At 56.4% G+C, this 22,712-nt stretch overlaps 1 protein-coding gene across 1 annotated transcript; it reads left to right on the plus strand.

Annotated features, from left to right (window-relative positions):
• Nucleotides 1–1,705: 1,705 nt before the first annotated feature.
• CSK (C-terminal Src kinase) lies at nt 1,706–22,617 on the plus strand. Its single transcript, XM_003811096.6, has 13 exons — nt 1,706–2,355; nt 17,658–17,737; nt 18,040–18,153; nt 18,251–18,363; nt 18,697–18,916; nt 19,851–19,944; nt 20,121–20,186; nt 20,263–20,362; nt 20,452–20,542; nt 20,967–21,040; nt 21,140–21,335; nt 21,443–21,529; nt 21,777–22,617. Exons 2-13 carry the CDS (start codon nt 17,723–17,725, stop codon nt 21,957–21,959), a joined length of 1,353 nt encoding a protein of 450 aa, XP_003811144.1. The 5' UTR covers nt 1,706–2,355; nt 17,658–17,722; the 3' UTR covers nt 21,960–22,617.
• Nucleotides 22,618–22,712: the final 95 nt, after the last annotated feature.

Here is a 22,712-nt window from a genome sequence, read left to right on the forward strand (position 1 = left end):
TATCTTGCTGAATCTGCACTATCTATCATGAGAGAAGTATATTTTGAGCCTGATCTTACAAAAGAGGAAACAGCTCAGAGACCTTAGGTAACTAGCCCTAAGTCACACAGCTAGTAAGTGGACGGGTTGAAATTTAACTTGGAGACTTGAACCCCAAATTCATCTTTTTTCTGTTACACCACACCTATCTCTGAAACTTACTGGCTGTCTCCTCAAAGGACATCCCTCTCCAAAGGGCTGGCTCCAGCTGGGAAACCGGCCTAAGGGTGCCCTGGGTCAGAGGGCCGACCTGTGGTTTTGGGGGCAACTCCTCCTGGCATCCGAGGCTCTTTAAAACAATCTGCAGCCACACTGTCTCCCAGCTCCGTCTCCCACAGGGCTGTTTGCCTTCTCGCTCCCTCGGGCCTCTTCATGCTTATTTTGTGTTCCAAGACTTTGTCAGCATGCCCCACTTCCTCCCCCCCAACCCCAAGAGTGCCTCTTCCCTCTGTCCATCTAAGCCTGACCCTTGCTTCAGGGTCTAGTCCCTAGAAAGTCCCCCACCTTTACCTCCTTCCTACGCTGGAGTCTCTGGTCTCGCCCTCATCACTGTACCCCCATTCTGTTCCCCGGTCTCACCCTCATCACTGCATCCCCATTCTGTTCCCCCGCCACCCTGCACTCTCCCACCCCTGTCATGCCTGAGCACGCTGTCCTCTCCTGTGGCTCAGAGCAGGTCATCTCCCTGCTTTTTTTTTTTGTAACAGTGATGTAACAGCCCTTGCTTAACGGAGGGCTCCTCACGTGCCAGCTACTGCATACTAAGCACTTTAAACGTATTAACTCATTTCCTCCCCTCCCCACAAAAACTTAAGAAGTCGGTGCCATTATATATCACCTATTTTACCAAATGGGGAAACTAAAGCACAAAGAGGTTAAGTAACTTGCCCAAGGTCACAGAGCTGCTGACAACTTCTTTATTGCCTCCAGGCTGAACATAAACTCCAAGAAAGTCCCATGAGGCTCTTTGGATCTCTTTTGCCCCTGTTGTTTGCAGGAACCCATCTCCCACCACTCTCCCCCACCCACACTGCAAGCGGCAGCCGCCTGAGCTATATTTAGATCCCAGAAGCCACCAAGCTCCCTCCGCACTCCCCGCCCTTGTGCATGCTGTTCCCTCTGCCTGGTCCCGGCTCTGTGAGGTGTGAGGTCTCCCCGTTAGCCCTAGTTTTCTTTCTGCCTCCTGGGAACCGTGTCCGCCACCTCTCCACTTTGATCAATTATTTCCTTGCCGTTGTCTGTCGGCCTGTCAGCCTACCCCCACCCGATCGAGAACGCCTTGACGGTAGTGAAATGGTCTTGCCAATAGACTCCAGAGCAGGCTCCGCCACGATGTCAGCGCCAGGAAATGTTGGTGAATGAATGAATGAAGGCTTTCTGCTGCGAGTCAGGCCCACTCTCCACAAACAGACCTGAGGAGAGGGGCCCAGGCCCGGCCCCCAGCGCTTCTGCAGCGGGAAAGCTGCGTCCAGAGAAGGCTGGGAGGTTGCTCCCAGGCCGGCTGAGGAGAGACCCTCGGAGCCTTCAACGCAGCCAGGCGGCAAGTGGGGGCAGGGCGTGGGCGCGGACACACCCCCCGCAGTGCCCCCGGCGCCCGGCAGGGGGCGCCGCCCCGCCGGCCCACGCCCCGCCGCGCGCCGGGCAGGCCCCCTCGCGCAGGCGCGCTGCCGCGGGCGGAGGATCCGGGCCGCGCTTCCTCTCGCCAGGCCTGCGAGCTTCCTCCCAGCGGAGCCCTGGGCGAGCCGAGGTTGGCCGCCGCCGCCGAGCCCGCTGCCGCCCTCCCGCTCCTGCCCCACCCGCGCCTTGCCCGGGGGCTTCTGCCGGGGTGGGGTCCGAGCCGGGCGACCGCCCGGCTGCGCCGCCGTCGGGGCCGTAAACCGGCCCGCCGTCCCTCCCGCCCCAGCCAGCCTCTGGCCGCCGGAGCCCGCGGGGCGTGGAGCGCGAGGAGCCCCGCGGCCCCGATCGAGCGTCCGGGGCGGCCCCCGGCAGCCAGCGCGACGTTCCAAAATCGAACCTCAGTGGCGGCGCTCGGAAGCGGAACTCTGCCGGGGCCGCGCCGGCTACATTGTTTCCTCCCCCCGACTCCCTCCCGCCCCCTTCCCCCGCCTTTCTTCCCTCCGCGACCCGGGCCTTGCGTCCGTCCCCCTGCCTCTGCCTGGCGGTCCCTCCTCCCCTCTCCTTGCACCCGTACCTCTTTGTACCGCACCCCCTGGGGACCCCTGCGCCCCTCCCCTCCCCCCTGACCGCATGGACCGTCCCGCAGGCCGCTGATGCCGCCCGCGGCGAGGTGGCCCGGACCGCAGTGCCCCAAGAGAGGTGAGTGCCTGGCCGTCCCGGAGTGTCCCCTGGAGGGAAGAGGGTGGAGGTCGCGCGTCTAGTCTCTGTTGCTGCCACTGTCGCGTCCACTCCCATTCCCTTCTCCCACTTCTCCCTTCTCTCCTTTACTCCCTTGCACGGGTTCGAATTCTCCCAGGAGCCACTGTCAGAACCCAAATTGGAAGGGAGTGCATGAGGGAGGTACTGCCCTGCAGCTCCACGGACTCGTCTTCTCGGGTCATCCCGAGTCCCCGCCTCTGTGGAGCTCAGAGTAGGAGGTGGCTGGAGTCTGGAGGAAGAGGATCCGTATGGGCCAGGTCCCTAGAGAGAGTGCTGGACTCCCCTGCCCTTCCCTGTACAGGGCCTCCCCGCAGGTGCCCTGGCTTGCTTGGTTCTGACCCCTCCCTCATTACCCCACCATGACCCTGCGGGCTGCAAGCAAGCCCAGGGCCCAGCCACCTCGGGTGAGCAGTTAGAAGCCCAGGTCCTAGGACTGAGCCTGTCACCCTTGGCCTCTCAGAAGACCAGGCCTAAGCCAAGGGATCTTTGGGTGGGAAACTGGGCAGGCCTTCCGCCCGGGTGGAGGTAACTGAGCATTAGCACCATGCCCCCACCTTCTGGCACCCTGGGCAGCCCATTCTCCTAGGCTCTTTGTGGCCCAGACCAGGTGTCAGGAAGGGGCGTGTCCAGCCAGCAGATTTTTTGGAGCTTAACTACCAGTTCATTTCCCCGCCCATTTTGTACACCCGGGAACCGAGGCTCAAAGGGAGAAGTTGCTACCCCAGGCCTCTAGTGGAGTTAGGCTGGCTGTCCTTTCATCCCCAGCTATACAGGGCTGGATGGCTGTGGGTGGAAGGAAACCAGGCAGGCACCTTCACCCACTGGGGACACAGGCCCCCAGCCCGGCCCCAGAGGGACCTTGTTGGTTGAGCACGTGCTTCCCTGCAGAGGGCTGGAGGGAGTGAAAGGGCTTCCGGCTCCAGCTGTGGCTGGGTCGGCTAGCAGGAGATGTGGGGAATGTGTGGTGTATGGTCATCTGTGTGGTGTGGCAGGAAGGTCCGGTCCTGGCCCCGGCTCTGAGTTGAAACAACCTGGTGGTCAGTCCTGACCCAGCGCTCGCCACACCTATGGCCCAGCTGGCACAGGAGCAGCCAAGTTCAGAATATAAATGGGGTCACATGGGAACCGTGGAAGCTCTGTCTCCACTGGCAGCAGGCTACAGACTGGGGACATGGGAGCATTGTGAGAGTGGGGACACCCAGGGGGCCTGTTTCAAGCTCCTAGTACCCTGGCGGTTCCAGTGTCTTTCTTGGTTGTGGCCACAGCAGGAACAGGGCAAGGACAGCAGGGGTGAGGTTGAGGCCTGGCAGGATCCTCTGGCCCAGGAGAGCAGGCAGTGCCCTGGTGGGTGCTGAGCAGTGTCTGGGCTCCCTTGGAGCTGCTGGCAGTTTTGTCCTGCTGGGTCCCTGCTCACAATTTAGGGTTTTTTTGTTTTTTCACTTTTTTTTCTGGCTGTCCTGACATGCACAGTGGAGGGGACCCAGATGTCCTGGGCCTGTGAGACTCCCCTCACATGGCCCCACACCCAGCCCTAACTTCCTTTCCAGCCTGAGGGACTGGGGCTGGAGCCTGACATGGTTAGCTCCCTCCCACCCCAGTCAGCCTTTTTAATTTTAATTTTATTTTATTTTATTTTATTTTTTTACCAACTGGGAGCTGTGAAGGTGTGATCCAGGGTCCCAGGGCCTTTGAAGAAAGGAGTCTGGCTTCTGGCTGGCACGTGTGCAGGGATGTGCTTTTCATTGGTGAGCTTGGTGCCCTCCTCCCTCTCAGAAGCAGCTGCTCTTCTCTCTGCATTGGGTCAGGGGCAAAGAAAAAGCAGAAAATGTTCCCATTCACCACCGCAGGGGGACCAGACCCCAAAAGGCTGAGCCACACAGAGTGGCCCTCGGCAAGGGTTGGAAATTTCAGGGACAGAATGCAGCTTCCTCCAAACAAGTATAGGTAGGGGTTGAGACCCAGGATCCACAGTGTGACATGGCTGCCCCACAAAGGGGGCAGACCCACCTGGGTGTGGTTCTGGGCTCCATCTTTTGAAGGACTTTAAAACCTTGACAGGTCATCTTCAAAGAGCCAGGGATGTTGACTGAGTCTGGGAAAGAGAAAGTAGGGACAGATTCTCATATGTCTGAGGGACTGTCCCAAATGAGAAAGGCATCCCATGGCAGAAATTGTCCCAGACACGTGGGCCAGAGCTAGGGAGCAGGTGGGTCCCAGGGAAGTGAATCTGAGCTCATTATAGGGAAACTATGAACGTACTCATTTTCTTGATTTAGAAAATAACAAAACAGCGCTACAGGAAATTTAGAAAATGAAACAAAAATCACCCACTATTTCTTCAGCAGGCAGTGACTGTGTTAGCATTTTGGAGTTCACTGCCAGTCTTTTCCCCATCCTTTTCCTTCATTGTCGTTGTCACTGGAGTGTGTGTGCCGTGACACCTTTTTTCATTTAATACTGCGTCTGTGGGCATTTTCTCATGGTGCTACGCGGTCTAAGTAACGTTGCTTCTAAAAAGCTACAGAACATTCTAGGCTGGCCTGCTGCAGCGCCATCACCCATACACTGGAGCGTGTGCATTTTTCCCCTCTGTTGCTGTTGTGGTTGTCGTTACTATGAGTCCCAAAAGCAGCCGGGGTGTTGGAGGGCACAAGCAACTTGGCACCCAACTGAATGTGGGTTCCAGGCCCAGACATGCCACTTAGGCCCAGGGTAGAGGGACCTTAGACAGGTCACTGACCTGCTGAGCCTCGTTTATATAAATAACAGGATGGTAACACCTACTTCAGAGGAAGGTGTAAGGACAGTGTCAACTAACTAACCAAGGGACTCTAAAGTGCCTGGCACAGCCCTTTCTTCACTCCCTCTGTGAGTAGGATTGGCATTGTTGAAGGAGTGCCCACTGCTGGCTGCCTCAACCTGTGGGGAAGGTGCCTGAGCCACGGGCCAATGTTGACTGACCACTCACCTGGCAAAGAGGTGGTCTCCGCCTGAGGAGCCCCTGTGAAACCCCCTGGCCCTGAGGTTCTAGAATACTATGGCCAGTGCCCTTGCCTGCCTTCCCTTCTCCCCATTACCATATGATTGGCTGGCCTAGGACATGGGGCTGGCCCTGGGAAGATGGGCTGCTGGTTAGGGTCCGGGACCTGACTCCACCCATTCCCCTTCCGGTCTCCCAGCATCAGAGCTAAATAGACAAGGCCTCTTCTCTCTCTCTCTCTCTTTTTTTTTTTTTTTTTTTTTAATGTGTGTGTGTGTGTGTGTGTGAGATGGAGTTTTGCTCTTGTTGCCCAGTCTGGAGTGCAATGGCGCGATCTTGGCTCACCACAACCTCCGGCTCAGGGTTTAAGCGATTCTCCTGCCTCAGCCTTCCAAGTTGGGATTAGAGGCATGTGCCATCACGCCTGGCTAATTTTGTATTTTTAGTAGAGATGGGGTTTCTCCGTGTTGGTCAGGCTGGTCTCAAACTCCTGACCTCAGGTGATCCACCCACCTCGGCCTCCTGAAGTGCTGGGATTATAGGCGTGAGCCACTGCGCCTCTTCTGTAAGAGCCTGGCTGCCTCCTGCCTCCCAGCTCTGGCTAGGTCAGCCCAGCTTGGCATTTTCCCAGAGGAAATAGAGGCCTGCTTAGCCTGAGACTTAGACAAGGAACCCAGGCATCCTGAGCCCCAGCCCAAGAACAGCCATGCCAGCCTCATCTTCGCACCCTGTTCCAGTAGCCAAGGAAGGGAAAGAAGCTGGGAGATTGAGGGTAGGGGGATTCTGGAGCCTCCCAGAGCTTCCCAGGAGGGAGTTGGACGCATCGGGAAACTCATGTTAGCCTCCCCCTCCTCAGCAGGTGTTCCCCAGGTCTAACCTGAGTGTGTATCACTGTGACACACCTGCTTCCTCTTGTTCTACTTTTGTGGAGACCAGGGTAACTGGGAGTGCCCTCCTACAGCCACCCCGTGGGCAGTAGCAGGACACCAGTCTCTTCCTGGCAACCCTGGGCCTAAGAGACTGTAGCCCCAGATGACCCTAGGGTGGCCCAGGACTAACCTAAGGAAGGAGTCCTCCCCCAGGTGGCCCATTCAGTGCAGAGGTCCCTTGGGCACACGACTTCAGACTCCAGCTGCCAAACTTTGGCCTGTGGAGTATCTCCTCCTCCCTGGTCTTAGTGTAAGGGAAGTGGGCATGACAACTGCCCTCCTGTCCCACAGCTTGGGATGGGATGAGGTCACAGGGTGGGGTCCGCCCCAAGATGCTGGCCTGGCCTGGCTCAGATGAGAGCCCTTTGGGTGTTTCTCAGTTTCCCCCGCCCTTGGTTGGGGACAGGATGGGTGGAGGAGCAGGCCACCCCCAACGCCCGGCAGGGAGCACTGCCTCCCTTCCCCCTCTCCTCTGGGTCCCTTCATCCAAGGGCTGGAAATAGAATCCGCTAAGTAATGATTAAAGTCAAATTCAGACCTAAAAATAAAGAGCTGGTGAAGGAAGAGCTGGTGCTCCCTGCATGGCTGAGGGGAGAAGTGAGCAGGGAGAGGCTGGCTTTGGGTGGCTGAGCCCCTGCTCCTCGGGATCAGAAGTACTCCACCAGTTGGGGGGGTGCTCTTTTATCTGCCATGATGTGGCCCATTAAGTGTAGACGGCACCACTCAGGGCAGACTGGCAGGACCCATTAGAAAAAAAAAATCCCATTTTTCCCATGGGGAAACTGAGGCCCAGAAAGGAGAAGTGGTTTGTCAAGCGACTATTTGAGAGCTCCCCTCAGCAGACCCCCAGGGACTGGAGGGCCCTGTGCAGCCCAGCCTGCCCTTTCTGCCTGCTCAGTTTCTCTTCCTGGTTTTGAGGTGCTAAGATGAAGTCAGCTTCTCATCACACACTAGCTGTGCACACACCCTCCAACCGCAGCTTCCCTCCACCCCTCCTTCTGTGGTCTGGGCCCAGAGTCGAAGGAACAAGTAGAAGAGAGGCTGCTTGGTGCCCCCCTGGCTGTCCTGATCATGGCATGGTTGTAAGCCTCGTGGGCAGGCGAAAACCTGGGCATCATCTGCCCCCCTTGGACCCTGGCCGCTGCTTCTCAGCCCAGCCTGACACCTGGTCCTCATGCAGACTCGCGCATCTATCTATCTGCAGCTTGTGCTGTCCGTGCTGCAGGGAGACAGGAGGGAAGGATGAAGAGCAAACCCTGAGAGCGCCTCTGCTGGCGGGTAGAGGAGACGAGGAGTCAGTGAGGGGAGGCCTGTGGTTCTCACTTCCTGGCAGAGCTGGTAGGAGCTCTGAAGCTGGGGCTCTGCGTGGGCTGGGGCAGCCTGGAGGGCCTCCTGGAGGGGAAGGTCCTGTGAAAGTTGAGAAGTGTTTGAAGAAGAAGCGTGGTAGGAGGAGAGGTCCTTGTTTGGAGCTTCTGCCCTCTCTAGGGCTGCTGGCTCTTTTCTGTGTGTCCCTCGACAGGCTCTTGGCCTCTCTGAGAGGCTGGGGTATGCAGACAAGCAAGAAGTGGGCACAGAAGTACCTCTGCTTCCCAGAGCAGAACAGCCAAGCTCTGGGCAGACCTCCCCTCGGTGCCCCCCACCTGTCCATTTTCAGGGTGTCATCTGTCCTGCACAAGGAAAGGTGGGAAGAAAGGTCCCCTAACCAAGGTTCAGACAACTCTGAGCTCAAGTACCCACACAGCTAGTTCCTCCTCTGTCAGAGATCACCAGTCCTTGCCCTATGGGGTGTTTGAAGGATTAAGTAACTAATGCAGTGCCCCAAACCCGGTTGGGTCAGTCAGCTGTAACTCCCGTGTTCTCATTCTGCAGCCCATCCTGCTGGAGGAGTGTGTTGGTAACACCTCCATCTCCCTTAAGTAGTAGCAAGTCTGTCCTTTGTGTTGATCCCCACAGCTTTACCTTCTGAGCTGTGTGTTCTGCAGATCCTGGTCCTGAAGTGGGGAGACCAGAAATCTGGGGGCCAAAGTTTTAGACAGCTTATGGGCCTCCAGCCGTCAGTCTCCCCACCTAGAATGTGGCCAGGAGACTTCGGGGTGAGGGACAAGAACATGACTTTGAAGGGTCCATTGAAGGCTAGTGCTGAGAGGCTATATGCAAATGCAGGCAAATGAAGATGCAAAGACCACATCCTGTGCTAAGGGGGTGGGGGAGCAGAGGCCTGGGTTAGGGCCCTGGGGAGGCCCAGAGTCCCCATTGCCCAGCGCACGTAGGTAATTAGGCTCCTGAGCGGTAATTAGAAACCTTTCTGGGCCAGGAATGGCAGCCTCAAGCCGCAGCGGTGCCTGGGGAGTAGGCTCCCCATTAGCCTGCTCTAACCCCAGCCCCCACCTCTCCCAAACCACTAGACGGGATTTCCGGTCCCACTGAACCATTGGGGGCAGGGGAAAAAAAGCCAGTGTGTTGCTATAATTTGGTATTTATCCATTAAATCCGCCCTTCTCCTTAGGTCAGGGTGCTGACGGGAGCCCCGGGATGGGGGTAGGGCAGCGTGCCCTGGAGCCAGAGCAGGCATTCTTCTGTTCCTTCGTGACCGCCCCGGGAGGTGTAGGCATCTCCAAGACCCTGGCGCCCAATTCTGCTGCTGCTCACCCTGAGACACCTGTGCAGTGGGGGTGCTGAGGGACCACCAGCTCAGGCTGCGGGGGTCAGTGGAAGCCCTCCGGCATCCTTCCTTGCCTGATGTGTGGTGGGGAATGTCACAGTGCCTCAGCCTGGTGTCCTCTGCAGAACCAGAGGTGGAGCTGATTTTATTGCTGCCAAACTTGCCCAACTGCTGGTGGGTGCCCCGCCCTCCTCAGGTGCACTGCCCTTTGGAGGGGCGGGCCCAAATCTGAAACTTAATTCTGCCTGTATCTGTACTATGACCTGTAGGCCCTGCTCGGAGGCTCCCTGGGCCCCCATCCTGAACCTTCTTCAGTCTTCATTAACTCGCTCTGTACCACAGTTTGCAGTCTTAATCCTGGTTTACTTCAAGGCGCCCCTCTCTCAGTCACTTTCCCCTAAAATCCTTCTAGCTCCTGTTCCCCTCACCCATCTTCCTGGAAGCCTTCCCGGGTGGCCCCTGTCTCACAATCTATTGAGGCACTGAACATACCAGGCCATGGCTGACCATCCAGTAACCAGGAGGACAGGAGCCGGGTCTGCATTTTGTGGTGGTTCCCAGCATCCAGCCCTGGCTTGTGCACAGAGGAGAGGTGTGTGAGTGGTGACCTTGGGTCCCCAAAGGCAGGACCTCTTGAGTCCTTTCCTTCTCCACCCGGATATCCTGGCCTACCAAGCATGGCTCTGGGCACACAGGAAGGCTTCTAAAACACTGGCTCAAAGAATGAGAAGGCAAGGTGGACCTTGCTGTTGCCTGTTTTGCCTCCAGTGGCTGTCCCCATCCCCCAGAGCATCCAGCTAGGTCCTGTGGCAGCACCAGAATCTCCGGGGGCCATGGCCCTGAGTTCCCCCAGGTCTTTTGTGCACTTCCCTTTTCAGTGGGTATTTTTAGCTGGGCGTAAACAGTTACTGAAGGCTCCCACGCCCCATTAGGCAGCAGAGTTTTGGCAAGGGGGAAGGGCAAGGGAGCCCCTTGACCTCCCCTGGCCCTCAGCACGTGCCTGGCCTTGGGGGTCTACAGCTGCTTCCAGGGTAGGAAAAGGGCAGCCTGGGAGTTTCTGGGCTCCCAGTTCTCCTTTCTCCCCACTCCTTGTCAGCCTGGGCTCACAAGAAAGGCTGCCTGAGGCTGCAGCCACTGACCTCAGCGCTTGGGCACAATGCCAGCCTGTTCCCGGGACCCCAGCACAAGGGCTGCTGGGAGCCGGGTTTAGGGCAGGAAGTCAGAGTGAAGCACTGGTCCTGCCACATCCCAAGCCCCTTGTCCCCTAGCCCTGCGGGAATGGGGTGACAGCTGCTGTCCCTTTGGGGTTAACTATAGTCCTATTGGTTATGAGACCTCGGTGTGGTACAGCCAGCCTGGTGTCCCCTTTTTTTCATTCGTTCATTCATTCATTCATTCAGCACTCATTTACTGAGCAGCCACTTTGGGCCCAGCCCATGCAGACGTGAGTCAGACCCTCACTTTCCCCCTGCAGAGCTCCCAGTCCACCCTAAACCACAGGCCACAACCAGTGAGGTTCTCACTGGAGCACGGGGATGTGTGAGAGGCCTTGGAGGCCTCGGCAGCCAACACAGCTGGGGACCCAAGGAATTCTCCAGAGAGAGGTGATTTACAAAAAGTTTCTTATTTCCAGTTTTAAGGGGGAAGGTAATAGATGCATGTGGCTTTAAAAAAATAATAATAATTTTTTTAAAAGCCCAAAAGGACAAAATAGCAAATGAACAGTAAAAAGTAAGTTTCCCTTGAACTTGATCTCACTTTCCCTTCTCATCCTAGAGGCAACCTCTGTTACCAGTTTCCTCTGTCTTTCCAAAGATAATCGAGGCATATTTGAGTTTAGGGAGGTGTTGTATTAATACCTCTTTAAAAACACAACTTGTAGTATTCCGTAGAGAACCTGCACCTGGCTTTTTTTCACAGCCTTTTATTTTGAGTATTTGAAACCTACCAAAAAGTTGAAGTAATAGTATAATGAATATTCATATATCCTTCATGCAGATTTGCCAGTTCTTAACATTTTGCCACATTTACTCTATCTCTTCTTTTATCTACATAGACATATGTGTGTATGTATTTTTTGCTGATTTGAGTGTTAGTTGTAGGCATTGCATCTTTCACCCTAAGAACTTTAGCGTGTATCTCTTATATAATCACGATGTCATGATCACACTTAAGAAAATTGGCATTAATTCCATATTATCTACTATGTCCATTTCCCCTCTCCCCGAGTGATTTTTATAGCTGTCCCCCCGACCACCCCTTGATATAGAATTCAATTCAAGATCATTTATTGAATCTTGTCATGTTTCTCTAGTGTCCTGTTCAATCTAGAACATTCTCCAGCCCTTTTTTTGTTTTGCTCTTTTATGACATTGACATGAAGAGTCCGGGCCAGTTGTTCTGGATTTGTCTGATTGCTTCTCCCTGGTTGGAGTCAGGTGGAACAGCTCTGGCAGGAACGCCCCCCGGGCAATGCGGAGTCCTCCTCCAGGAGGCACTTAGTGTCCATGCGTCGCCTTGCTGGTGATGCTTCACTGGATCACTTGGTTCCGGGGTTGTCCGCACGTCTCCCTGTAGTGCAGGTGCTCCTTCCTCTTTCCAATTAGCCTGTGGGATGGGACTTGGAAGCTGTGTCTGTTCTGCTCCCCTGGCAACTTTTTCTTCAATGACTTGAGCTGGTGTTTTGCCATTTTCCATACTCTATCATGGGGAGTGTTCAGTATCGGCATCTAGAGATCTCCCCTGGCCCCATCACAGCTAGAGCTATGCTGTCCCCTTTCAGGGGCATCTTGTAATTTATCCACCCAGCCCCCCACTGATGGACATAAAGGCTGTCTCCCCATCATCTCCTGCTACTACAGACAGCACTGCAGGGACTGTCCTGCTGTGTTTTTTTAAGGCATGGGTACTCCAGAAGCAGTTGCTCAGCTGCACCCCCAAGGTTGAGTGGAAGTCCCTCGGTAAAGGAGGAGGAGAGAGTGGGAAGGGAATGGCAAGGCGGGGAGGGAGACAGGGCACAGGTGTCCTGGCAACAGCAGATGGGAAACAGGTCTGGCTAAGGTACCAGAAGCCAACAAGTCCCAGAAAGGTCAAGTGACTTTCCCAAGGTCACACAGCAAGTTGATGGCAGAGCTGGGTACAGGACTCAGAGCATCTGACACCCAGGACGATGTTCCTGCACTGTTCCATAGAGTAGCCCGACTCTTAAGTTTAAATAACCCCAGGAAGGACCCCCTCTCTGTGCCTGACCCCTGCTGGGTTGTAGAGGCCTAAGTTTGCAGTAGCTCCTCCCACTCTGTGGGACAGCCACTCTGGCTGTCAGCCTCTGACCTGCAGTGGGAGGGTCTCACCTTCTGGAGATGTTTTAAGGAGGGGACCCCAGCCTAGGCACTAGCTGGGAAGCCACTGAGCCATCTTGTCTGCGGCCACTGACGTCAGTGCTTGGGCACAATGTCAGCCTGTTCCCAGGACCCCAGCACAAGGGCTACTGGGAGCCGGGTTTGGGGCAGGAAGTCAGCGTGAAGCACTGGTCCTGCCACATCCCAAGCCCCTTGTCCCCTAGCTCTGTGGGGGTGGGGTGACAGCTGCTATCGCTTTGGGGTTAACTATAGTCCCTTTGGGGTTAACTATAGTCCCATTGGTTATGGGACCTCAGTGTGATGTAGCCAGGCTGGATTCCCCCTTTTGTTTGTTCATTTATTCATTCATTCAGGGGTCTCATGACCCCACCAGAGAGGAGCCGTCCAAGAGAGTTAGCAGCTCCCACTTGCAAGATGTCTGTGGCAAGGCAGGCACTGTTCTGGTGCTGATAGCTCAACTCCAGTCCTCACAGCAGCCCCCAGAGCCAAGGAATATCACCACTCCATTGCACAGATGGGGAAGCTGGGTCCTAGAGTCACAGCCAGCAGAGTAAAGGTGATGAGTTTAGCCCTCTTCCCTGTTTCCAGACCCTCTGAGGCCTTCAGAGCCCAGCTCCTTGAGGCAGCCCACCCCGACCGCTCCTAGGCTTACCCTTCCCTGAGCACCGCCCCTGTGCCCCTCATAGCTGCTTCTGCCTCCTCCCTCCTCCCTCCTCTCCCTTGCCCCTAGGCTAGTGTGGTCCCCATGGCAACTCCTGGGGCCTGTCCGGCAGGGAGGCACGGGGCTATGGGGAGGGCTGGCTCAGCAGCTCAGGAGTTTGACACCTGAGGGGGACAGGATGCTCACTCAAGGTGTGGCCCTAGGGACCCCCGCCTTGCCCCTGTGGGCCTCACTTGGGGTTCTCATCTGCAAAATGGGGATAATAATAGCTTCTCTGTCTCAGAGTTGTTAGAGGATGTGATGAGCCATAACGTGCCAAGGACAGGGCCTGGCACAGAATAAGTGCTCAGAAAACAGGGCCTGTTATTATTTTTATTATAATAATCAAGGCAGTGGGGAGGCGGCGGTGGCAGTAGCTGTAGGCCAGGAAGGGAGTGTTTGCAAACTGACAGCTGGAAGGGTGACTAACAGCGCAGCAGCCTCCGCGCCCCCCTGTGGTGGCAGGGAGTTTGGGGAGGAAGGGGGAGGCATGGGGATGTGGAATGCTAGCAGGGCCCCTATTCAGAAGGACCTAAAGGTTGGGGGCCCAGCCAGCCCTAGTGGGACCCTAATTCAAGCTCTGTCACCCCTAACTAGCTATGTGACTTCAGACAAATTGTTCAACCAGTTGAGCCTCAGTTTCCGCTTCTGTAAAATGGGGGTAAGAGGGTTAGAAGAGCTCACAATCCTCCTTCCCTCCCCGCCACCCCCACCCCCACAGCTTACAGTCCACAGGAGGCAGGGGCAAGGGATGGTTCCTGTACTTAGTGGTGACTGAGTCATGTGGATGGAGGCAGGTTTCAGGCTCATCCTCCTTGGGCCTCAGTGTCCCTGCCTAAACAGCAGGGTTGATGGCCTGGCCTCTGGGGATAGAAAGGGCCCTGTGTTCTGGGAGGAACGGAAGCTCTTTCATCCAGGGGATGGGGCAGGGGCGCACCAGACGTTTCCAAGTTCAGGGTTTCATTCCAGCCCCTCCTCAGCCAGCTTGCAGGAGATACCTGTCCTCCCCTTCAGGGTAAGCAAGACTTAGAAGGGTTGAGTCACTCACCCCAAGTCGCACAGTCAACAGAGCCAGGTATTAAGCCCAGGCCTGACTATAGAGCCAGGTGTGCGGCCTGGAAGTGTTGGTTCTCCCTGGCTGTCTCCTCCCCAGCTCCTTCTGCTCTCCACGATCACATGCTCCCCTGCTGAGGCCCCATCGCCCTTAGAGTCAAACCCTGGTTCCTCACATTGGCAGTGGAAGTCCCCCTGCTGCCTGGCAGAGTTTATGCCAGGCCCACTTGAAACCATCCCCTACAGTGTCCCCTGAGCAGCGGTGCTCAGGGTGGACTCTGGAAGTGTGTGGGGTCCTAGAGCCCCAGATGGGCAGGGTCTGCCTCCCCGCTTCCCTCACCATCGGCTTCCACCTGGGCCAGTTTCTCATACTATGCCAGTCCCCTGCCTGACACCTTTGCTCAGACTGCTACACCAACCTGGGGTGCCTTCCCTGGCCCGCCCTCTGCCTGTCTAAGCCCTGCAATCTTCAGGGCTCAGCCCCAGAGCTCCCTCCTCCAGGGAGCCTGTCTGAGCTCTGCAGTCCGTGCCTACTTCACACCCCCAGCACTTTGCACTAAAATGTCTTCTCCCGCGCCACTGCACTCCAGCCTGGGCAACAGAGCAAGACTCCGTCGCAATAATAACAATAATAATAAAATAAAATGTCTCCTTCCACTGGGGTAGGTGGCAATATTTGTGACTGTCAGCCTAGCCCCCAGACCTCGTCCACTGTATCAAAGAGCCCAGCAAAGAGGCTCATGGAGGAGTTTCTCTTCCAACACACTGTGACCACGAAGATGCCACTGGCCCTTTCTCACCCTCAGTTTCCTCACCCGTAGAAAGGAAACAGTAGTTCCAGCCCCTCTGCTTCCTGAGACAGGTCCAAGGGGGCTCTGGGCTGGGATTACAAAGTATGTGTGTGCAGACGGGTGGGTTGCTGCTCTCAGGGAATGGGGTTGGCTAGGGTAGCTTTTTTGGGGAGTCAACTTTATTGAAGTAAATATACGGTTGACCCTTGAACAACACAGGGGTTGAGGGCATCAACCTCCTCCCTGCAGTCAAAAAATCATATATTAACTTTTGACTCCTCAAAAACTTAACTACTAATAGCCTATTGTTGTCAGAAAGCCTTGTAGATAAAGTAGATTGACACTCATTTTGTTTGTTGTATATATTATATACTGTATTCTTACAATAAAGTAAGCTAGTGAAAATAAAATGAGAAAATCATATGGCCGGGTGCAGTGGCTCACACCTGTAATCTCAGCACATTGGGAGGCTGGGGCAGGCGGATCACTTGAGGCCAGGAGTTCAAGACCAGCATGGCCAATATGGTGAAACCCTGCATCTACTAAAAATACAAAAATTGGTCTGCTGTGTTGGCGCACGCCTATGATCCCAGCTACTCAGGTGGTCGAGGCATGAGAATCACTTGAACCTGGGAGGCGGAGGTAGTTGCAGTAAGCCATGAGTCACCCCACCACTGCGTTCCAGCCTGGGCGACAGAGTCTTGCTGTCTCAAAAAAAAAAAAAAAAAAAAAAAAGAAAGAAAGAAAATCATAAGGAAGAGGAAATATATCTACTATTCTTTAAGTCGAAGGGGATCATTAGGAAGGTCTTCATCCTTCACATTGAGTAGGCTGAGGAGGAAGAGGAAGAGTTGGTCTTGCCGTCACAGAGGTGGCAGAGGTGGAGGCGGAGGAGGTGGAAAGGAAGGCAGAAAAGGCAGGCACACTCAGTGTAACTTACTGAAAAACATCCAGCCACGTGTGGTGGCGCATGCCTGTAGTAATAGCTACTTAGGAGGCTGAGGCAGGAGGATTGGCTGAACCCAGGGGTTTGAGGCTGCTGTGAGCTATGATCACGTCACTGCACTCCTGCCTGGGCAACAGAGTGAGACCCTTTCTCAAAAAAAAAAAAAAAAAAGAAAAGAAAAAGAAAAAATCCATGTGTAACTGGACCTGCGCAGTTCAGACCCGAGTTGTTCAAGGGTGCACTATACACCAAAAAGTGTGCCGATCGCAAGGGTACAGCTCAGTGAATTGTCACAGAGTGGACCCACTTCATGATTGGGCTCAGACAGTCTGAAAACCAACCCCAGAGGTCCCCTTGCATTCCTTCCAGTCTCCCTGTCCCAAGAGCAGCTATCCTGACAGCATGGATTAGTTTGGCCAGATTTTGAAGTTTATTCAAATGGAATTACATAATATGTACTTTCCTGTGTCTGGCTTCTTGGTTAACATTTCATTTATTTATTTATTCATTCATTTAGAGGCAGGGTCTCACTCTGTCGCCCAGGCTGGAGTGCAGTGGTGTGACCTCGGCTCACTGTAGCCTTGACCTCCCCAGGCTCAAGCGATCCTCCCACCTCAGCCTCCTGAGTAGCTGGGAGTACAAGCACACAGTACCACCCCCGGCTAATTTTTGTATCTTTAGTAGAGACCGGGTTTCGCCATGTTGCCGAGACTGGTCTTGAACTCCTCCTGGGTTTAAGCCATCTGTCTGCCTCAGCTTCCCAAAGTGCTGAGATTACAGGTGTGAGCCACTGTGCCTAGCCATCATTATGTTTTGAAATTTATCGGGATTGGCCAGGCACGGTGACTGGCACCTGTAATCCCAGCATTTTGGGAGGCCGAGGTGGGTGGATCACCTGAGGTCAGGAGTTCGAGACCAGCCTGGCCAACATGGTGAAACCCCATCTCTACTGAAAATACAAAAATTAGCTGGTTGTGGTGGTGCATGCCTGTAATCCCAGCTACTCAGGAGGCTGAAGCAGGAGAATCACTTGAACTCAGGAGGTGGAGGTTGCAATGAGCCGAGATTGTGCTACTGCACTCCAGCCTGGGTGACAGAGCCAGACTCCATCTCAAAAAAAGAAAAGAAAAGAAATTCATCAGTGTTATTTAATGGTTGGAGTTTGTGTTGGAGTTTATTTAATGGTTGGTGTTTACTGCCGTACGTAGTCCCTTTTGTGAATATGCCACTGTTTATCCATTTTCCTCTGGATCGGCATCTGGGCAGCTCCCAGTTTGAGGTTTATTACAAAGCATGCCACTTGTAGCCCTCCTATGCCTGTCTAGGCAGACACATGCCCTGTGTCCTCTCGGTGTGTACCTAGAAGTGGGGTTGGTATATGTTTAGAGATGCTACCTGGGCGGGATTTTGCAGGTGAAGGACCCAAGGACCCACAGAGCATAAGGGACTTTCTCAGATCACATAGCCCCTTCTCAGAGCTGCTCCGGGGCCCCTTTCCCCACAGAACAGTAGCTGGAACCAGGCCTGGGGCTGATGGTCAGGTGTCCATAGTCCCACTAGCCCCCTTTGCTCCTTTCTATCAGTCCTGGAAGGCCCCCTGTGGCCTTAGGGTTGGTGGCTCCCTCTGCCCCTGGGGGTCCTCAGCCCTCATGCTCCTCTACCCAGTACCGTCAGCCTGCCAGGACTGGAGAGAATGGCCCGTGTGTCAAATCCCAGCGCAGGACACTCTTGGCACCTGTTCATGCCCAGTGAGGAGCCAGATCTCAGCAGTTGGGGGGCATTTCTTCACACCCCTCCTCAGTCTTCATGCTCTTCCCCACAGCTCTAATGGTACCAAGTGACAGATTGGCTTTACTGTGACTCGGGGACGCCAGAGCTCCTGAGAAGATGTCAGCAATACAGGTACCACAGGGGTGAGGGTCTGGCACATGCAAGCATTCCCACCAGCCCCAGCGGGGTGCTTAGCAGAGGAGAGAGGATGCAGCTTAGATCAACCCACTCCCCTTTTTCCCAGCACTCAGTCAGGTACAGGCCTGGGGAAGTGGGGGAGTCTCAACAGGAAGGGACCCAGGGCTCGTTCTCCGGGCAGAGCACCTCACCCAGGCTCACAGAGGCCAGCTCAGAGGCTGTGACCACGAGGGTGCGCCAGCAGGTGGCTGGAGGGGGCCCAGGCTGCACCCGCCCACGTGTCACCTGCCTTGCAGGCCGCCTGGCCATCCGGTACAGAATGTATTGCCAAGTACAACTTCCACGGCACTGCCGAGCAGGACCTGCCCTTCTGCAAAGGAGACGTGCTCACCATTGTGGCCGTCACCAAGGTAATCAGGTGACGCCCACCCCACCATCCCACTGCTGGGCCTTCCCTCTGCAGGGGGAGGTGGGCCTGAGAGCATGTCTGGGCTGCCCTCTCCCCAGGACCCCAACTGGTACAAAGCCAAAAACAAGGTGGGCCGTGAGGGCATCATCCCAGCCAACTACGTCCAGAAGCGGGAGGGCGTGAAGGCGGGTACCAAACTCAGCCTCATGCCGTGAGTACCACGAGGAGGGGTTGGGGAGGGAAGGGGCCTTGGTCCTCCTGAAGGAGCATCAGGAACAAGCAGGGAGGCCAGAGTGAGGGGCTTGGGTGTTGGGGAGGGCCTCAGGAGGAGGTGCAGGGTGCGGGTGCAGGACCTCACAGAGCAGGGCTGGGGGCAGAGGCAGGAGGGTGGCAAAGAAGGGACAGGGAGCAGAAGAGGAGGGCCTCAAATGCCTGACTGAGCGAGTGCGAGCCACGGGTGCCAAGCAGAGGGAACCCCTTCAGAAAGGGGAGCCAGGGTCAGTACCTTTGGGCCACCATGACCTCCAGCCCTGCTGCTCCCCAGTTGGTTCCACGGCAAGATCACACGGGAGCAGGCTGAGCGGCTTCTGTACCCGCCGGAGACAGGCCTGTTCCTGGTGCGGGAGAGCACCAACTACCCCGGAGACTACACGCTGTGCGTGAGCTGCGACGGCAAGGTGGAGCACTACCGCATCATGTACCATGCCAGCAAGCTCAGCATCGACGAGGAGGTGTACTTTGAGAACCTCATGCAGCTGGTGGAGGTGAGCTGGGGGGTACAGAGCCTTGCTCCCACCCTCACACACCCTAAACCCATCTGGGGCCTTTGCACATAGCCCTGGCTTCTAGCTCCAGCCCCACTGCTTCTGCGTGGTGACCAGCCATGTGGGGCAACTTCTGTGAGCCCTTGTTTCCTCACACCTTGGTGGAGCAGCTGCTGTGTGCCAGGACTCACCTCTGACCCCACAGTGCCACCATGAGGAGGGGAGCCTTATCCTCATTTTATAGACCAGGAGTTGAAGGTTCAGAGCAGTTAGGGGACCCACCTGAGGTCCCACAGATATAATTTGGTGCCAGGACTAGAATCTGAGTCTGTCTGATCCCAGAGCTAACTTTCCTCCAGCCACTCACAGACCTGCAATGCCCAGAAGCGTGTGCAGAAACATGAGCCATGCGCCTTGATCGCCAGGGCCCCTGAGGCTCTCGCACCTGCACGGACATGCCCACGGGTCCCTGCAGCTTCCCAGGCCAGCTCTGCCAGCCCTGGCCAGGCCACACCTGGCATCCGGTAGCCACAGGAAGCCTCCCGTGTCCCTCTGTATTCACTCTCATCTCCCTCCCCTACTGGCCTGGCTTGGCCTGTGGCAGGTGAGGGTGGGGTCCTGGGCACTCCTGGCTAGAGGCTGCTTTCAGGACTGAGCCATGGGTTGCCCTCTGCATCAGATACCCATGGGGCCCAGAGTGGTAGCAGCAGCTGAGTGTCCAGCAACCGCATGTAGGGTGGCATGGGAAATGGGCCATACGTCATAATCTGGGACTTCCCTAACCCCTGCCCTACCAGAAATGGGGAGCCCTCCCCACTCAGTGACTCCAGGCTAGGCGGGGCTGGCCTCTGCCGCCCTCTGGTGGTCAGGCCTGGACGGTGCATATGGGGCACCTTGGGCTGTCTCTGAGCACCCTGCCCCCCACACCCTGCAGCACTACACCTCAGACGCAGATGGACTCTGTACGCGCCTCATTAAACCAAAGGTCATGGAGGGCACAGTGGCGGCCCAGGATGAGTTCTACCGCAGTGAGTGCACCCCACCCCAGACCTCTTGCCCACCCACCTCCTCCCACGCAGGCTTCCTGGCACTGCCCCCATCCAGGAACCTCCAGAGAACCCCACTGCCTGATAGTCCAGTCAGCCTTTGTCATCCCAGCCATGTCCCTAGTGGCCTCCAGGCCCTCACTGGCCCCTCCCCACAGGCGGCTGGGCCCTGAACATGAAGGAGCTGAAGCTGCTGCAGACCATCGGGAAGGGGGAGTTCGGAGGTGAGCTGGGCCGGGCCGCCTGGGGGGGTTCTGAGGGACTCCGAACTTGGGAACAAGACCACCTCTCTGCCCCCAGACGTGATGCTGGGCGATTACCGAGGGAACAAAGTCGCTGTCAAGTGCATTAAGAACGACGCCACTGCCCAGGCCTTCCTGGCTGAAGCCTCAGTCATGACGTGAGTGGGGGCGGGGTAGGGGGGAGGTTGGCCTAGGTTAGGAGTGAGGCACCAGCTTCCCCTTTCTGACCACTCTCGTCCTGCCCCAGGCAACTGCGGCATAGCAACCTGGTGCAGCTCCTGGGCGTGATCGTGGAGGAGAAGGGCGGGCTCTACATCGTCACTGAGTACATGGCCAAGGTGGGCACCTGCCGAGACCCGGCACTCAGGCTTTCCAACTGCCCCGAAACCCCCTCTGTGCTCTAGGGCCCCTGCTCCCTCAGTGCCCCGACCCCAAGTGAGCTTTTAGGTCACCAGGGCTGGGCTTTTGTCCTGGTTTACCGTTCATTGACTGTAACATTGGACAAATCATGTCATCTCCAAGCCTCAGCATCACATCTGGGAAATGGAGATAATAACAACTTATCTCAGAGATTTGTGAGAGTCAAGGGATAAGGCATGAATAACACAGAGCAGTGTCCGGCACGGATGTCCTGGCCCCTCCCCACTCCTTCCCTGTCTCACACCTCCCTGGAGTGTCAACACCCACCTGGCCCCAGCGTGCTGTGTGAGAGGGCTGCAGGGCACGTCTGACCTCGGCCTGGTCTGTCCTTCCTGCCCCCAGGGGAGCCTCGTGGACTACCTGCGGTCTCGGGGTCGGTCAGTGCTGGGCGGAGACTGTCTCCTCAAGTTCTCGCTGTGAGTGAAGCAGCCTCTTGGATGGGTAGGGTTCGAGGGGTACCCTGCCCTGCTATGGGAGCCCCAGTCTGAGGGGACATGTGGCTGGCCTACCCCCAGAGATGTCTGCGAGGCCATGGAATACCTGGAGGGCAACAATTTCGTGCATCGAGACCTGGCTGCCCGCAATGTGCTGGTGTCTGAGGACAACGTGGCCAAGGTCAGCGACTTTGGTCTCACCAAGGAGGCGTCCAGCACCCAGGACACGGGCAAGCTGCCAGTCAAGTGGACAGCCCCTGAGGCCCTGAGAGAGAAGGTGGGGCTGGCCTCCCCTGGGGCCTACAGAGGTGGGCAGGAGTCCTGGGTCACTCCCCACCCCTGGAGTCCCAGGATCTGACGCTGCTTCTTCCATCCACATGGCAGAAATTCTCCACTAAGTCTGACGTGTGGAGTTTCGGAATCCTTCTCTGGGAAATCTACTCCTTTGGGCGAGTGCCTTATCCAAGAATTGTGAGTATGGGTACTGGGATCAGGGTGGCTCTTGGAGCACCGGAGGGGTTGGCAGGGGCGTGAGCCTCCTTGGGCCCCGCCTCCCCAGTCAAGGCCTAGAAGCCTCAGGCCTGCCCTGGGGAGCTCACAGGCCACTCTCCGGGCCTGGGTCTGCGGCAAAGCTGATGCGCATCCCTGAGAGGCTGCTGGGTAGATGTCCTCTCTGAGGCCAGGCCCTGGACTGACTCCTGCCTCCCCCTGGCCACAGCCCCTGAAGGACGTCGTCCCTCGGGTGGAGAAGGGCTACAAGATGGATGCCCCCGACGGCTGCCCGCCCGCAGTCTATGAGGTCATGAAGAACTGCTGGCACCTGGACGCCGCCATGCGGCCCTCCTTCCTACAGCTCCGAGAGCAGCTTGAGCACATCAAAACCCACGAGCTGCACCTGTGACGGCTGGCCTCCGCCTGGGTCATGGGCCTGTGGGGACTGAACCTGGAAGATCATGGACCTGGTGCCCCTGCTCACTGGGCCCGAGCCTGAACTGAGCCCCAGCGGGCTGGCGGGCCTTTTTCTTGCGTCCCAGCCTGCACCCCTCCGGCCCCGTCTCTCTTGGACCCACCTGTGGGGCCTGGGGAGCCCACTGAGGGGCCAGGGAGGAAGGAGGCCACGGAGCGGGAGGCAGCGCCCCACCACGTCGGGCTTCCCTGGCCTCCCGCCACTCGCCTTCTTAGAGTTTTATTCCTTTCCTTTTTTGAGATTTTTTTTCCGTGTGTTTATTTTTTATTATTTTTCAAGATAAGGAGAAAGAAAGTACCCAGCAAATGGGCATTTTACAAGAAGTACGAATCTTATTTTTCCTGTCCTGCCCGTGAGGGTGGGGGGGACCGGGCCCCTCTCTAGGGACCCCTCGCCCCAGCCTCATTCCCCATTCCGTGTCCCATGTCCCGTGTCTCCTCGGTCACCCCGTGTTTGCGCTTGACCATGTTGCACTGTTTGCATGCGCCCGAGGCAGACGTCTGTCAGGGGCTTGGATTTCATGTGCCGCTGCCACCCGCCCACCCGCCTTGTGAGATGGAATCGTAATAAACCACGCCATGAGGACACCGCCGCCCGCCTCGGTGCTTCCTCCACCGAGCCTGCCTGTCCTGCCCGGTCGTCCCTCCCATGCCATCTTGTCCATCCCCCTGTGTCTGTGAGTGGGGC

The sequence above is a fragment of the Pan paniscus genome, chromosome 16 (assembly GCF_029289425.2).
Source record: "Pan paniscus chromosome 16, NHGRI_mPanPan1-v2.0_pri, whole genome shotgun sequence".
Taxonomy (NCBI): domain Eukaryota; kingdom Metazoa; phylum Chordata; class Mammalia; order Primates; family Hominidae; genus Pan; species Pan paniscus.

Bases quoted from the DNA above. Each gene is read 5' to 3' on its own strand.
- CSK (XM_003811096.6), top strand. The intron at 20,363-20,451 runs GTGAGTGGGGGC...GTCCTGCCCCAG, and splicing joins GCTGAAGCCTCAGTCATGAC to GCAACTGCGGCATAGCAACC. The intron at 21,530-21,776 runs GTGAGTATGGGT...CCCTGGCCACAG, and splicing joins GAGTGCCTTATCCAAGAATT to CCCCTGAAGGACGTCGTCCC.